This window comes from Argiope bruennichi, chromosome X2 (genome assembly GCF_947563725.1).
Source record: "Argiope bruennichi chromosome X2, qqArgBrue1.1, whole genome shotgun sequence".
NCBI classification, from domain to species: Eukaryota; Metazoa; Arthropoda; class Arachnida; order Araneae; family Araneidae; genus Argiope; species Argiope bruennichi.
The window spans coordinates 128403827-128418958 of record NC_079163.1 but is presented as its reverse complement, the minus strand read 5'-3'; the positions used below and the strand labels follow the sequence as shown (position 1 = coordinate 128418958).

Genomic DNA, 15132 nt, shown 5'->3' with positions numbered 1-15132 from the left:
AGTGCTTATTCATTTTATAATTTTAACCTATTTATGATATAGAAGTTTATATATAGAACTTTTCTTAGTTACAGAAAAATTTAAAGTATTATCCTACTTTTACATTTTAGCCTTTAACATTTTTCCATCGTTTGTAATTCTCTTTAATAGTCCCCTTAGATTAAGTAATAATATAATTTATTTACGTATTCCCCTACTTTACACCACTTTTCTTTTGATCCCTTAAAAAGTGTTAATGCAGAGTATTATTACTGTATAATTTTACATGCGACCTTTTTACATCAAGTTAATATATATACAAGCTAAGCGAAGAGTATAGTTGTTACTATTATTATCTAGAAGGATTCAAAATTCAACATACAAAGTTTGAGTCAGGTGGAACAGTACAGAAATTATAGTCATTTAGAAATGTATCATTGGAAGCACCATCCAGATGGGTTAGAATGCAACTAAGATGCAGTAAGGACAAATTGGTAAAAGCAAATAAATGTTCGTTTCATGTTACAATTCACATGATGTGTGGATCAAAACAAATGTATGTATTGCTTATGGTAGCCCTTTACTGTGTCTGTTATTACGTAATGTCCTGCATTCACATAAGTTCTATGCAGATTCACAAATACTTGGTGGTTTGATGTCTTCAAGTATTTTTTCACATAGAAAAAACTTGCAGCTAGTTGTAAGCTATTCTGTACATGATGTTCTTGTCTTCCACCTCAGCATTCCGATTTTACAATTTTAACAGATTCGGAGTATTAAATGACTAGTGGTAAAAATCAGTGCATTGTAGTTAATATTTTGGCGTTTTCATCGACTTTTTTGTATATCTTATTTCCTAAGCAATTTCTGCCTTCGATTTTGAATCATCCTGTATTAAAATGCTTATTCTCTTCATTTAATAGTTTTCATGTCTATAATGATAAAAAATCATTTTGTTTTCTTTTTTATGTTTATTTTATTTTTATGTTGATTATAAACTCAAATTTTGACCTTTTCATAATGAATGAATATCATTTGAATTATCATGAAAGGATTCAGCTTGTGCTTCTTAACACAATGTTAAGCCCATACTTTAAATTATGTGGAATCCAGTGCTATTGCAGCTCTAAGCTGTAAAATAGTTTTTTAAATGAAAGAAATTATCTGGATGGCAACATTTCTGTAAATTTTTTCAACTGTTCAGTAATATTCAAAGCTGAGAAGCTACATATCAACTTTTAATTTTCAGGTCGTGGTGTAAGGTTGTATTATATTGGTGGTGAGGTTTTTGCAGAATGTCTTAGTGATAGCAGCATATTTGTGCAAAGTCCTAATTGTAACCAAAGATATGGATGGCATCCTGCAACAGTATGCAAAATTCCTCCAGGTAAGTAATTCAGGTGTTTCTGTTTCATGTTAAATCAATTACTTTGAAATCTGAAGCTGAGTATATTTGCCAATTATTTGCTGTTATGCAAAAAAAAAAAAAAAAAAAAAAAAAAAAAACCACTTTATAATTATAATAGTGCTTAATATTTTATTTAGTACATTAAAATCAGATTTTATCATATTGTTGTGCTAGTAGTTCAGTAAAAGCTAATAATATATTAAAAAATAATAAACATCTGTCAGTATTTTTATAGTTCTATGTATGAAGAACTTTGTATATTTCCTGTTGTCTTGTGCATTTTAGCTTCTACCATATATAACAATAAAGCAATTTCTCTATGATATATGCATTGCTGAAAGTAAAACACTTAAAATAATAAGTTTGAAATATTCATGGATATTGTTTGAATAATGAATGAGAAACAAATATAATTGCATGAACAAAATATTTATTTACAATGAAATGCTGTTGAGAATCAGTGACGTCCATTATAAAAGAAAGTATGTGGTAAGAACTGATTTTAGAAAGTAATTTCATGGATTTACTTGGATAATGTGGATATTGGATTTTCTTCTTATTTCTGTTTTTATTTGCTTACTGATGTTTTAGCTATGTAAATAGTCAAATTAGACTACCAAATAGCATAATAAAAAGCTTTAATTTAATAATAAAAAGTATTAACTATGAACATCAAACTATTTCAGTATTTTACAGGATTTATTAGGTTAATAATATCATTATGAATAGTGTATTTTATGCAGAGTTAAAATATGGTATGTATCAGCTGTACTCATTCTATATTGTCATAATATGCATCTATAGACATTCATTTTCATTTGGTTTGGGTCAAGAGTAGAGAGGCATATGATATGCTAAGCCAGTAATAATTCATTAAAGGAATTGCCCTTTCCCCTTCCATTTCCCACTCCAGCTGCTAAGTAAATCCTTGAAACTTGTCATGAAAATAGTTAATAATCAGTAAAAAAAAAAAATAAGTGTCTCGATCATTTTAGTTTTAAATTGGGGAGAAATGTTCCAGTGTTTACTACTCTTTTTTGAAAAAGTGGAATAAAAATTTCGAATCCAGTAATTTTAATTTTAATTTTGTCCTTATTATAAGTAAAAATTATCAATTTATGATATTTAATGTACCAAATAGACCTGAAAGTAACTTGTATTTATATTATTGCACTGTTTGTATCTTCTTAAATACCATAACTTTTTGTACCATTTTTTACCCATGGCATTGTATATAGAAATATTTCGAGTTGTATTTCAAATCTCGACTCTCATATCTTTCATAGCTTTTCAATTATTAGCATTTTGAATTATCTCTATTCTTTTGGTGGCTTGTAAAGAAGTACAATACATTTAGTAAACCTAAAATTGTTAAAATTATTTCCAGAACATTTTACAAATTAGTTGCATAGTGATTCTTAATTTTAAAGGAATTTGTAATTGATTATCCTTGTAAAGATTGTCTGCAACTGGTCAACATCCTTACTAAAAATTCGGAAGTTTACTGCCAAATTGTAAAAATAATTAAAAAATGAAGTAAAATTTAGGCTAAATTATATAGATATTGTGTGGAAATTTTATTGTGATAATGTGTTTTCTTGATGTGTTGGTGCAAAAAAATACTCTTAACAGATTTTGCAAGCGTTCAGTAGTTTCCTTTCATATAGATGTCTTGATATGGCCTTTTTCTCATTTTCCTTTACTTGGTCTTCTTGCACAAAGATTTATTTTTATACTTTTATTGTATAACTTATCTTCATATATCTTTAGTTAATAATCGTATATACAAAAAATATTTTAATTCTAGATTGTTCAAAATTTCGATATCTGAATTTCTGTTATGAATTATGAACAGAAGTTCAGTCTCATATTTGCTTATTCATATTTAGAATCCATTAAAAGTTTAAAGTGATATATCTTAGCAAAACTAAATTATATGCTTAGATGTATGAGGTTGATGCGGTTCTGTTACTCTTTATGAGAATATGTTTAATGATTAATTATTCTGTTATTTCTTTCTTTGGTAATCATTAAAGTGGTTATATATTATTCTTGACACAATGCATTATATTTTTTTTCTCTTCTAATAGGCTGCAATTTAAAGATATTCAATAATCAAGAATTTGCTGCATTGTTAGCACAATCTGTTAGCCAAGGGTTTGAAGCTGTTTACCAGCTGACAAGAATGTGCACAATTAGAATGAGCTTTGTGAAAGGTTGGGGTGCTGAATATCGCCGACAAACAGTTACTTCTACTCCATGTTGGATAGAGTTGCACCTGAATGGCCCTTTGCAGTGGTTAGATAGAGTTCTAACCCAGATGGGAACACCAAGAATCCCATGCAGTTCCATGTCCTAATTATAACAAAGCTTGCATGCATTCTATGATCTGGTGCTGCTTTTTTTTTTTATCCCAGTGGGTAGCTAACATCATGGATGTTGTTGGTTTTTGTGGTGATGTAATTTGCTAAGGAAAGTTTTAAGAATGTTACTGTTATCCATTTCTCTTCTCCATTGGATGTTGTTTCTTGCATTATATAGTTGAAAATTATATGTATCAAATATCATCAATAGAATTTGAATCAATTGTTGAAATTTTGCTTTCCTTTCCATATTCTTTTCTCAACTAATGTATATGTTTCATGTATGTGCATGTTTGTATGCTAAAAATATGCTGATAGCTATTATACTTTGTTGTATTTTATGTATGCAGTCATCGTAGATTATCATTCTCTTCCTTTTCCTTCTCTTTATACTATGATAATGTAAACAAACTAAAGAAAATGCGAAGAAATATTTTTTTTTTTCTTTTATGATAGCGACTTTAGTAGAGATGTTTTCTTAGTGTTATCTAATATCATTATAATCCTTGGTTAGGCGTAGCTTCAGTTTCAAATGTACATATTGCTGATATTTGTAACTGTGTTCATGCATGATTTAAAAATACAAGTTTCATTTTCTACTTATTCTGATTGAATTTAAATTTAAGAGTTTAGATAATAAACTCTGATTTGGAAGATATTTTCGTTCTTTATAAATTCCGTATTTAACCCTTCTTGCTAAGCATGTTCTTCATTTCAAAATAATTAGAATATAGATCTTTGGTAGCTTTTTAATTAAACCTTTGGATACGAGTATTGAAATCAAATACGGCTTGAACGAAAAAAAGAATTGATAATTCCCTGTTGAAAAATTGATGCATGAGAAATGTGAAAACAGATGCAAGAGACAGTACCTCATTTGTAGTTTCTTGAGGAATCCCGCTCTTGCTTATTTTATGGTGAAATAATTTATTTAGGGTTATAAACAAGAGTTCTCTCTATTAAAAAGATTAGAGAATGATAAATAATTTTGTTAGTTTTTTGTTGGTTATAATGTAGTATCATTATTGTGTTAGGAGTATTTTCAGAATTTTAAAAATAGAAATTGAGTTTCTTAAGTGTCCTTTGTACACTTGTCCAAAATTTAATTCCAAATCTTGAAAAAATTTGCATTATGAAGCAAAGTATAGATATAATTTATAGGTTCTGATAACTTTTTTTGAAAGTTGTTTTTCTTGTCCAGCTCTATGTATCTGTAAATGTTTTGTGTTGGAACAATATGAGGCACTTTCAATAACATTCTAAAAATTTCATTACTAGTCACTTTTTTCATTTGTGTTAGATTTTGAATCTTGTATGATAAAATAATAAAGTTTTATGTTTTTAAGGTTAAATGTTAATATAAGATTTTCATTATTTTATAAAATATGCATTGCTTTTTATGCTTACCTTGAAATGTCTTATAAGCTATTTGTAGTTGAGTTTTTTTTATTCTAATTCTATTTTTCTCGTTAAAAATTATTTTTATATCGGAAAAGTTTTGCATGCTGTAGAAATGAATATGAAGTTTGGAATTTATGTTTGCATTCTGAATTTATTAAATCATTCTTGTATGAAAATGTTTAAATCATTTTTAAATTTTGCATCTTGCTTAGCAGTTTTCATGTTATTTTTTATAGGGATATACAAAATTGCATTATATACTCGAGAATTCAATTATCTTAGATTCGTGTTGTCCAATTAGTATTCTTACTTTTGCCTGGATTTTTTCTAAAATGTTGAAGGAATTTGTGGTGATTTAAGATGAAACATACTACTTTTGTGCCAAAAAATGTATTAATATCTTGCATAAAGTAATGGAAACACTCAAATTTTTCTCTGAAATACTCGTATGTGAATTGTTCCTTTTATATGTATACATATATATAAGTAAATAGTGTGTAGAAATATGGCATATTGCATATATATTATTGACTGTAAAATTTATTTAATTTGCCATTATGTTTAGTTCATTTTCTTTTACTAATAAGATTGAAATATACATTATTATGGTTCATTAATTTAATAAGGCCAAAGACAGGTAATGTCTACTTTTGTAGCATAGAATATAAATGAATGTTTTCGCGTTTTCCCATGCTGTGTGTTAGTATTGCCTCCCGAATTTTCTTAATGGGTTAATTACAGTTGTTCCGATATATATATAAGAAAAGGTTTTTACTCTTTATTTTGTTTGGAATATATAATTTCGTCTTCTCTTATAAGGGAATATTTGCCATGGACTTAATTTTTTTGATACTGACGATTTGGACTGTTGCAGTTTTATTTCCTGTATATTCATTCATTTGAATTTAACAAAATTGTTTTATTTTGCGATGGTAATCGTAGTTCTTGGAGAGTAATGATTTTCGCATTGTTGCACCTTTCACTGTTTTTAAACATTTTGAAATGTACTGAATTCTGGCCCATAATCAATATCGGCTCTCTCATAATAAATTAACTATTTATATATAACAATACAATATATTGTAAACCTTACCTATAGTTGTATGCTATAAATAATTTAAAATATGCGTCTTAAAAAATTATTCATCTTTTAAATTTTAAGTTCATGATATTTTTTCTAATGAGATGTCATTTTTTTTTTTTTTGTAATATTTATTTTACTTAAATTTTAAGTTACCTAAAATTCAGAGATTTACTTTTTCTTTTGGTGTTTACATCACTTTAATTAATTAAAAATTAAATTGGTCAATATAAATGAAAATTTTGAAATGTTGTCTACTATTTAAAATAGAAATGCATTGAAACTATTTGTAAGTGCATATTCCCTTAAAATTATTCCTTTTAAATTATAAGTTTATAGGTGTGTTTAAGCACCATTGAAAGAATTTATCACTCTTTATCTTTTTATGTGTTTGTCATTACAATTCTTTAAATATCGCAAATATTAAATAGCATTTGAATGTGAAATCACAAAAAATTGCTCGATAATTTTGTTTTGTTTTATTTTATTTAACCACATGTTTAACACTTGTTACTTTAACACATTCGATTTTTTAAACCTAAAAAATACATTTATCAGTACAATACGATTTCTATTCAATGCTATTTAAGTCACTGTAGCAGTTGCATTTTGTTCTTACCATTTTGAAGTGATTAATGGAATTTCTTAAAAGCTTAAAAACTTGTAGTCTTTCTCTATAGCTCATTATTTGATAACAATAGTTCATTTAATAATTTTATGTTTCTATTGTAATAGTTGTGTTTCTTTGTTAACTAGGAATTCTGAACTTGGGTTATAGTTTTATGTTCTATTTGAAAGGATAAACCCTCTGCCAAATAACTTTTAATATTTCTAATGTTGCTTCCCTATATAGAATAGTATGTAGATTTTCCAACCTGAATGCATATAAATTTGAATTCCTTAACAATTTTGATTTTATGTAACTAACTTTGTAACGTAAATTCTTTTTAAAAATAGCTCGTGGAAGCTAGATCAGGGATGGCGAACCAGTGGCAAACGGTCTGCCTTTTGGTTCAAAATAACGAAGTTCACTATGAAGTAATTCGAGCAAACGCTAGTGATCAGTCGTGGTGCGCAGGGTGCCTATCCCCATTCCCTGCAAGTGCAATAAAAGACAGAAATAAAACAAACGACATCTATGATTAAATATGTTAGCAAAAATTGTCATATAAGGCGCGGCAAGTTACTTGGCTGCAAATGTAATTGATCATTATAGTAAGCCTTTTCAAGAGGTTTTTGAAGGAAGCCTGGTAAGCATGCGCGTCCTCACTTTTGGAGAATTTTGATTATAAAGATAAGATAATTCAGCGCATCAATGATATTCCTCTATCAAGAAACACAATGAAAGAAAGAATCTTAAAACTGGCCGGAAATGTAGCAGATGACATTAACTCCGCTCCTTTTATATCGCTATGTCTTGACGAAAGTACTGACGTCACTAAATCTGCACGTTTAGCTATTTTTGCTCGATATTTTCTAGGAAAAGTCATTAAGGAAGACTTAATTGCAATAACAATCGTTGCTAACAACTACAAAGGGCACAGATATTTGTAAGGATGTTAAAAAATCGCGTGTCGAGAAAGAAATTGATTTGTAAAGTATTGTTTCAGTAACAACTGATGATGCTCCAAATAAGGTGGGCAAAAAAAAAAAAAAGTTTTATTAGTTTATTTCAAACAGACGTAGGACATTCAATTTTGGAATTTCACTGCATTATTCACTAACAAGCCTTGGGTGCTAAAAATGGTTTAACATATCTTGTTAATGTAATGGCGTTAGTCACAAAAATAGTCAACCTTGTATCGTTGCAAGCTTTAAATAAACGAAAGTTTAATGCTTTGTTGGATGAAGTCAATTCGGTGTATAATGCTTACTAATGTATAATAATGTTCGCTGGTTGAGTCACGGGAACGTACTACAAAGGTTTTTTGACTGCTTGAAAGAAATGAGACTGTTTCTGCAAAATGAGGGGGAAATTGAAAAATACCTACAGTTGTTGGATATTATGTGGCTTTCAAAATTGATGTTTTTACAAACATATGCCAACATTTCAAGGAATTGAACGTAAAACTACAAGGCACAAATAAAAAAATTGTCACCATGATGGATCTCATTCGCACTTTTGTCGCTAAACTGCGTGTTTCCAGAAACGATATTATTACAAAAAACTATAAACTTGGGAAAAAAATATCACTTTAAAAACTTGAAAAAAATATCAATATTATCTATCAAATTTAGATGTATATGAGAAACCAGACAAAGAAAAAGTTATCGAAGAATTTATTTTCGTAATTGATTCTTCAATCATGGAATTTTCAGTGAGATTTTCTCAGTTCAAAGAATGATCGGAAGTTTATTATGTACCCCGATGTGATTTCATTTGATAAACTGAATTTGTCCCAATTCGATTGGTGGGAAAGTGAATAATTTGAAATTCAACTGATTGATATCCAGTCTAGCTCAATATGGATTTAAAAATTTATTGAAAGAGGATAAAAGTTGGAATAGATTGAAACAGAAAGATTAACAAGCAATATAAGTAAAAATAACAGTAACGAAATTTTGGAAATATGGAATTCGATTCCAGACAAATTTAACCCTTTCTAGGGCCATGGGAAGTATGCTTCTCACCAAATTCATTTTGTATGGAATAATGTAGTTTTGCGTAAGTTCTGATAAATTTTTCAATCATACGGAAACTTAAATGCTTCATTTCCTTATCTCACACAAAATGGTGCGTCTTGATTTGTTAATTATCAATTAACCAAATTAATTAATCAAAAGAAATTTATCTAATTAGCTAAATGAGTCACTTTTCTTAAGCCAATCACAAACCTAAAAATATTTTAATATACCATGACTAGAAAAAAAATGGCCCTTTAAAGGGTTAACTGTTTGAAGAAGCTTGGTCATGCTATTTTAACCATATTTTCATCTATGTATGCCTGCGAGTCATTATTTACAGAGATGAATAACGTTAAAGACTCGCTTAGAAACCATTTGGCAGATGACTCCCAATTCAGCATGCATTCTGCTAAAAGTAACACCTTACAATCCTAATGTAAAATATTTGTTCATCTAATCTGCAATAACAGAAGTCACACTAATGTTACTTTAATTTGAATTACACATAACTAAAACATTTACTACTATACAATGTAAAATGTATTTTTTCGTAGTAAAGAGTTTTGAGTTGTTAGTATTTAATTTTATTATTTTTCCAGTAATCACAAGTCAAAATTATTTGACGATACGTCTATACCTCATTGAACATTTCTTTAGAAAAAATGGCACGTTGATCCATAAAGGTTCGCCACCTCTGCATTAGATGTTGCTGTGGTATTTGTTTAAGAGACTTTCCCTCGATGAGTGTTATATATATTAATAGCTGTACTTCTTTATTATATAAATTAACACTCATACAAATCTTAATATTGTAGTCATTAGTAGGGGAGACCGGGACAGGTTGACACCAATTTTAATTGCAATTTTTTTTTTTTTTTTTTTTTTTTTTTTTTGATAATGGTTAAATAGCTTACATGTATTCTAACATATTCTTACATCCTTCGGCTAGTATAAAACGGAATTAATTACTGTTCGTTTAAAAAATAAGCGAGAAATATCGAGTTGAATGAGCTAACTCCATCGGTGTCAACGTGGCCCGGGGTACGTTGGCACCATACGCGGGGCAGGTTGGCATTATATATTACTTTTCTCTATTATACTGTAGGTATTTATCTAAAATGAAAATTTTAAAAAGTGTTTGAACTAGAAACTTTTATTGAACTAATGTTTAACTAATTGAATTTAACTAAAAATTTCACTTTCTTTTTCGAATTTAGAAGCATTTAATCAAGATACAACGAAATGAGATCGACTTCAAATGGCAAAATTGTTTTTACATCTTTGTTGCCTCAATGTTCAAAAGCAGTGGTTGAAACATTTTTAAATCAGCCCTTGAGACAACTGCTATTTCAGCGTTATTGGGAAAAATAAATGCATTCGTGATTTTAGAACTTTTCTTGAGGAAACTCGCCTTCCATTCTTGGGGGCTCTTTTGGTTCAAAATTTTAGCCATGGAAATTTTGAAATTTTTTTTTATCTTCAATTACTGGTTTCACTAATATAAACTCATTAACCTATGGATCTTTTTCTAAACTCAAATAATCCGACTTCTCAATCAAAATCGTCTTCATTGGGAGACATCCATTCTTCTTCCTCAGAATGAAAGATTTGTCTCCTGAATTTTATTTAACTTTCTCTGTATTTCATCCTTTGCCACTTTCCTATTTTTTAGCTTGCCTTCTTCAGTTTTTTTTTTTTTTTTTTTTTTTTTTTTCTTTGTACAACTTTAGTCTTGGTTTTCCAGTTATTAATTATCATTTTATTACAACGGCTTTTTTTTGTTTGTTTGTTTGAAGTGCATTTTTCGCGGAGGGTTTCTGTCAGAATAGCAGCCTGCATCTTCCTTTATCCTTTTCTTATTCCACGTCTTGTGCCAGCTTTTGATGATGATGGCCAGCTCAGATGTCGTCCTCGTTATCTGATTGCGGTTCAAAATTTGGTGGTCCGTACCCAAATAGCCATAGTGTTGCTTTAAAGCGGGGCGTTAATATAACTAAATTAACTAACTAAGCTTCCATGAATCAGACACTTTCCTTTTTAATGAAAGGGCCAACTGGTAAGTAAATTTGCGTAATTTTTTTGCACTGAGGCCAAAATAAACATCTGAAGCTCGTTTTACATATTCTGCATGATATGCTTCCTCCTGACAGCTGAAAAAGTTTCGTGTTAGTTAGCTGATAGCCACTTTTGAAGCTTTTTGGCAGTAGCATTTTTGGGAAAGCAAAGCCTTTCAATACGACAATTCTTTATGAAATGTCTCTTTCGCGGCTTCAAAAATGGCCTCCCGAGAGTCGAAGCTCGATTTGTCGAAATCTTTCTGTTTCTAACCATGACTGAAAAAAAAAATTAGTCGTCGACATCATTCAAATCACAAGGCCAACCTGCCTCGCCCGCCTTGTTGCCAACATGCCCCGTCATGCCATTTTTATTTTTATTCTATTTTTTCAGAAATATTAAATTAATTAAAAGACATATACTCATGAATGCGCTCATGAACGTCAAAATACTAAATGTATCGCGCAATAAACTTAATTGCTAATATTGTATTCGCGACCCAATATTTCGAGCACGCCGCCGATCAAAACGGCTTGCATTTTACGGTTTCATGTGACTTCATTTGATAAACTGAACTTGTCCCAATTCAATTGGTTGGAAATTGAAGAATTTGAAATGCAACTGATGATTTTCAGTCCAGTTCAATATGGACAAAAATTTATTAAAACAAGGAAAAAGTTGGAATTAATTGAAATAGAAAGATTAACAAGCACTATAAGTAAAAATTCCAGTAACGAAATTTTGGAACATGGAATTCGATTCCAGACACATTTAACTGTTTGAAGAAGCTGGCTCATGCTTTTAAACCATATTTTCATCCACCTATGTCTGCGAATCATTTTCTGAGATAAATAACTTTAAAGACTCGCTTAGAAACCGCAGATGACTCAAATTCAGCGTGCATTCTGCTAAAAGTAACATCTTACAATCCTAATTTAGTTATTAGTTAGTTAGTTATTTGTCATCTAATCTGCAATAACAGAGTCAACTGTTACTTTAATTTGAATTACACGTTTAACTAAAACATTTACTACTATATAGTGTAAAATGTATTTTTTCGTAGTAATAAAGAGTTTGATAGAGTGATTTGAGTTGTATAAAGAGTTTGAGTTGTATTTATTTTTATTATTTTCCCAATAATCACAAGTTTATTAATGCCACGTTTATAATATAACAAATAACTGTTGTCAAATTATGTTACAAAATATCTTAAATAATTGTTACAAATGACAATATGAATATGTCAAATAAATGTTACAAAATTATTTGACGGCACGTTTATACCTCATTAAACATTTCTTTAGAAAAAATGGCATGTTGATCCATAAAGGTTCGCCACCCTTGCTCTAGAAGAAAAACAAGTGAGTGGTAAATCATTACTTTTCAAACAAAAAATAACCGTTTGACCTCTAGCGTCTGTAGATTCATATGAAACTGACTAGAAACTTCTGAGCGTATGAAGTCATAGTTCCTGTTCACTCTGTTGTTGAATATGTTAAGAAATCTTTATTTAAGTTACTGATTTCAAATTAATAGTGGAAAATTTGTTTTCTTTAAAACTATTGAATCAAATTAATGTGGGGAGGGTAAGTTACATTTTAAATTTGACTTTTCATACTTACCACTTTAATGTATATATGCAAGTGATATACATTTGTGCATAGTCATTGAACATTGCTTAAATTCAAAAATTAGTTTTGTTTAGAAACATTAGTTTAGCAATCACTTAAAAAATCCGTAATATGTTTTTATGTGTTTATATTCACATAGTAATATACGAGGCTTATTTGTATCCATGTTGATTCTTCTGTCTCCAATTGCTATTTTCTGTTGTCATATTTTCTTACGTCAGCTATATTGCATACAAATATTTATACTTACTATATGATTTAGATATTCTTATCATTTGGATAATACAGGGTAATTATTAACTCCTTATATTTGCTGTATTAAGTTTTAGTATGTTTGTGAGAAGAACAGAAAAACGGAGGCAGTTGAATTAAATTTTTGTAGGATTTTTTTTTTAATTTTTAGTTAATTTCTTCAATTTACAATTTTAAAAAATGATCTTTTGTTAAATACCTACACTTTATTCTCAAGATCTTCATGTGCCATTATAATTCATGGTAGAATTTAGATATAATCATATGCAATGTGGATTTTGTATGAAAAATTAATATCTTATTTCAATCGTGTTCTTATTGCATGTCTACCACATTATATGTCTAATTTTGATAGCATCCCCTTAAATGTGTATCCATTGTGACTTTGTATGTTCTATAGTGTAAACGTATTTTATATAATATGTTATCAGGTTTGGATTAAAACTTGTGATCCGGTATGTGATCTTTTCTAAAGAAGTTTGATTAATTGTGGGATATATTTGTGTCCGTATATATAAGGCTATTTTTCTAAGAACTTGCTATAGCATGTTCTAAAACCTTATATTTAACATGCATCATGGACTTGTATTAAAAAGTAGCTTGAGAAGTGTAAGGCTTGGTGCATTTTGTTAACTATTTTTATACAAAAGTAGTACTGTTTCATAAACAAACTTGATTAAAGAAGTTAGGCATGTCCTGGTTAACATGCGAAAGGAGAACGTCTGAGTTATTAACTTTTCTGTAGCAAAAATTTTATTCCTGTTCGCATAAAATTGAGCTACAGGAACAGCTTATGGATGCTAAGCTCTGTGATATACTTCTGTCTGATATGTATTACTTGGTGAATTATATTTGTAAAATGCATGAAAAAAGAATTTTCATGAAAGCTGTGGAAAGGCCTCACAATTAAGCAAATTTGATGCTTGGAAGTGGTATGCAAATCAAAAAAAAATAATTTTAACGATTACATAATTGTAATCATTGTGATAATTATCACTGAATTTAATCTATAGATTCTTTTTAGTTTAAAAAAAATAGAGCTTGCACTTTTAGATAAATTTCTATAGCCAAGCAATCTTGAATTGTTTTTTAATTCAAAATTTATTACACCTGGTACTTCCCAGTATGAATATTTATTTGTTTATAAAGTCTTTACAGCTTTATGATTTCCTTATGAAAAAAAATTATTGAGATTGAAAAGAACTTTGTAGTGTTAAGTTATTGATGAATTATGTATGCATATATTATATTTTTATAATTGGGTTTTATTATGTCCATTGTTTTCTACTGAATATGTTTTATATAATTGTATGTAATATTGCATGCTTTTTTAAGTGAGTTTTATGATTTAATATTATATTGCATGCTCGTTAAATGAATTTCATATGATTTAATGTAATATTGCTTGCCTGTTAAATACTTTTTGTATGATTTAATGTAATATTGTATGTTTTTTAAATAAATTTTATGATTTAATGTTGTATTTCATACCTGTTGAAGGAATGTCGAAGGTTTAAATGAAGTATTTCATACAAAGGAATTTTTAGTTTTAAAACTGGAGTTTATTTTTGACAGTTGTTATAAAGTTGGGGGAAATGTTTGAAATAACTGTGTATTTAATCTTGGTTGGCATTTTTCAGCATAGTTGTGAATCAGAGATACATGTGGGGAAAGGCAAAGGTATTGTATCTTAAGTTCATGAAGCAGTTTTACTTTTATTTCATTTTGCAATATTCATTGTAGCTTGTCTATTTTAAATGTATTCATTATAATTTTGCATAGAAAATATTGCAAAAAGGAAATGAAAAAAAAAAGAAGAAAAAAAACGTGACCATCATTATCAAGTTTTTGATTGCATGATTTAGGGAAATTACTTTATAAGGAATTATGTGTAACAAAAGTATGTTATTATATTAAACTGGAACTATGTTCCTGACTTTTTTCAATACCTGAGTTGTATGCATATTCATGAGCCATGTGTCATATTTGCTGAATTTGTCAGCTGTCATATGATTTAATGTAAACGTAGCTTCTGCATATTGTATGGAAAGCATTTGAATTAGGTATTTTTGATATAATGCCTGGAATTAGTATAGTTTGAAGGTACTTACCCTTCAGCTATGTTGATGATTCATATAAATGGAAGCTCATGATCTGCGCTGGTAGTTGGCTGTTTTTGGTTGTATTTTCTAATGTTCCAACTTTATTTCATTTCATTTCATTTGGCTTTGTACTGTCAATCATTTAACAATCTCTATATAAGATGTCATTACTTTTGAATGAATTATTTCTTATGTATATGACCTGCTGATAATTGTAATTATGTCATATTTCAAC

At 28.9% G+C, this 15132-nt stretch overlaps 1 protein-coding gene across 1 annotated transcript in view; it reads left to right on the top strand.

The window, feature by feature from the left end:
* Positions 1-4559, top strand: part of LOC129960158 (mothers against decapentaplegic homolog 3-like) — a 102667-nt gene extending 98108 nt beyond the window's left edge. The window contains exons 8-9 of the mRNA XM_056073347.1: positions 1229-1366; positions 3478-4559. Coding sequence (XP_055929322.1) covers positions 1229-1366; positions 3478-3746 — 407 coding nt within the window. The 3' untranslated portion in view covers positions 3747-4559. The remainder of the gene's footprint in view (positions 1-1228; positions 1367-3477) is intronic.
* Positions 4560-15132: the final 10573 nt, after the last annotated feature.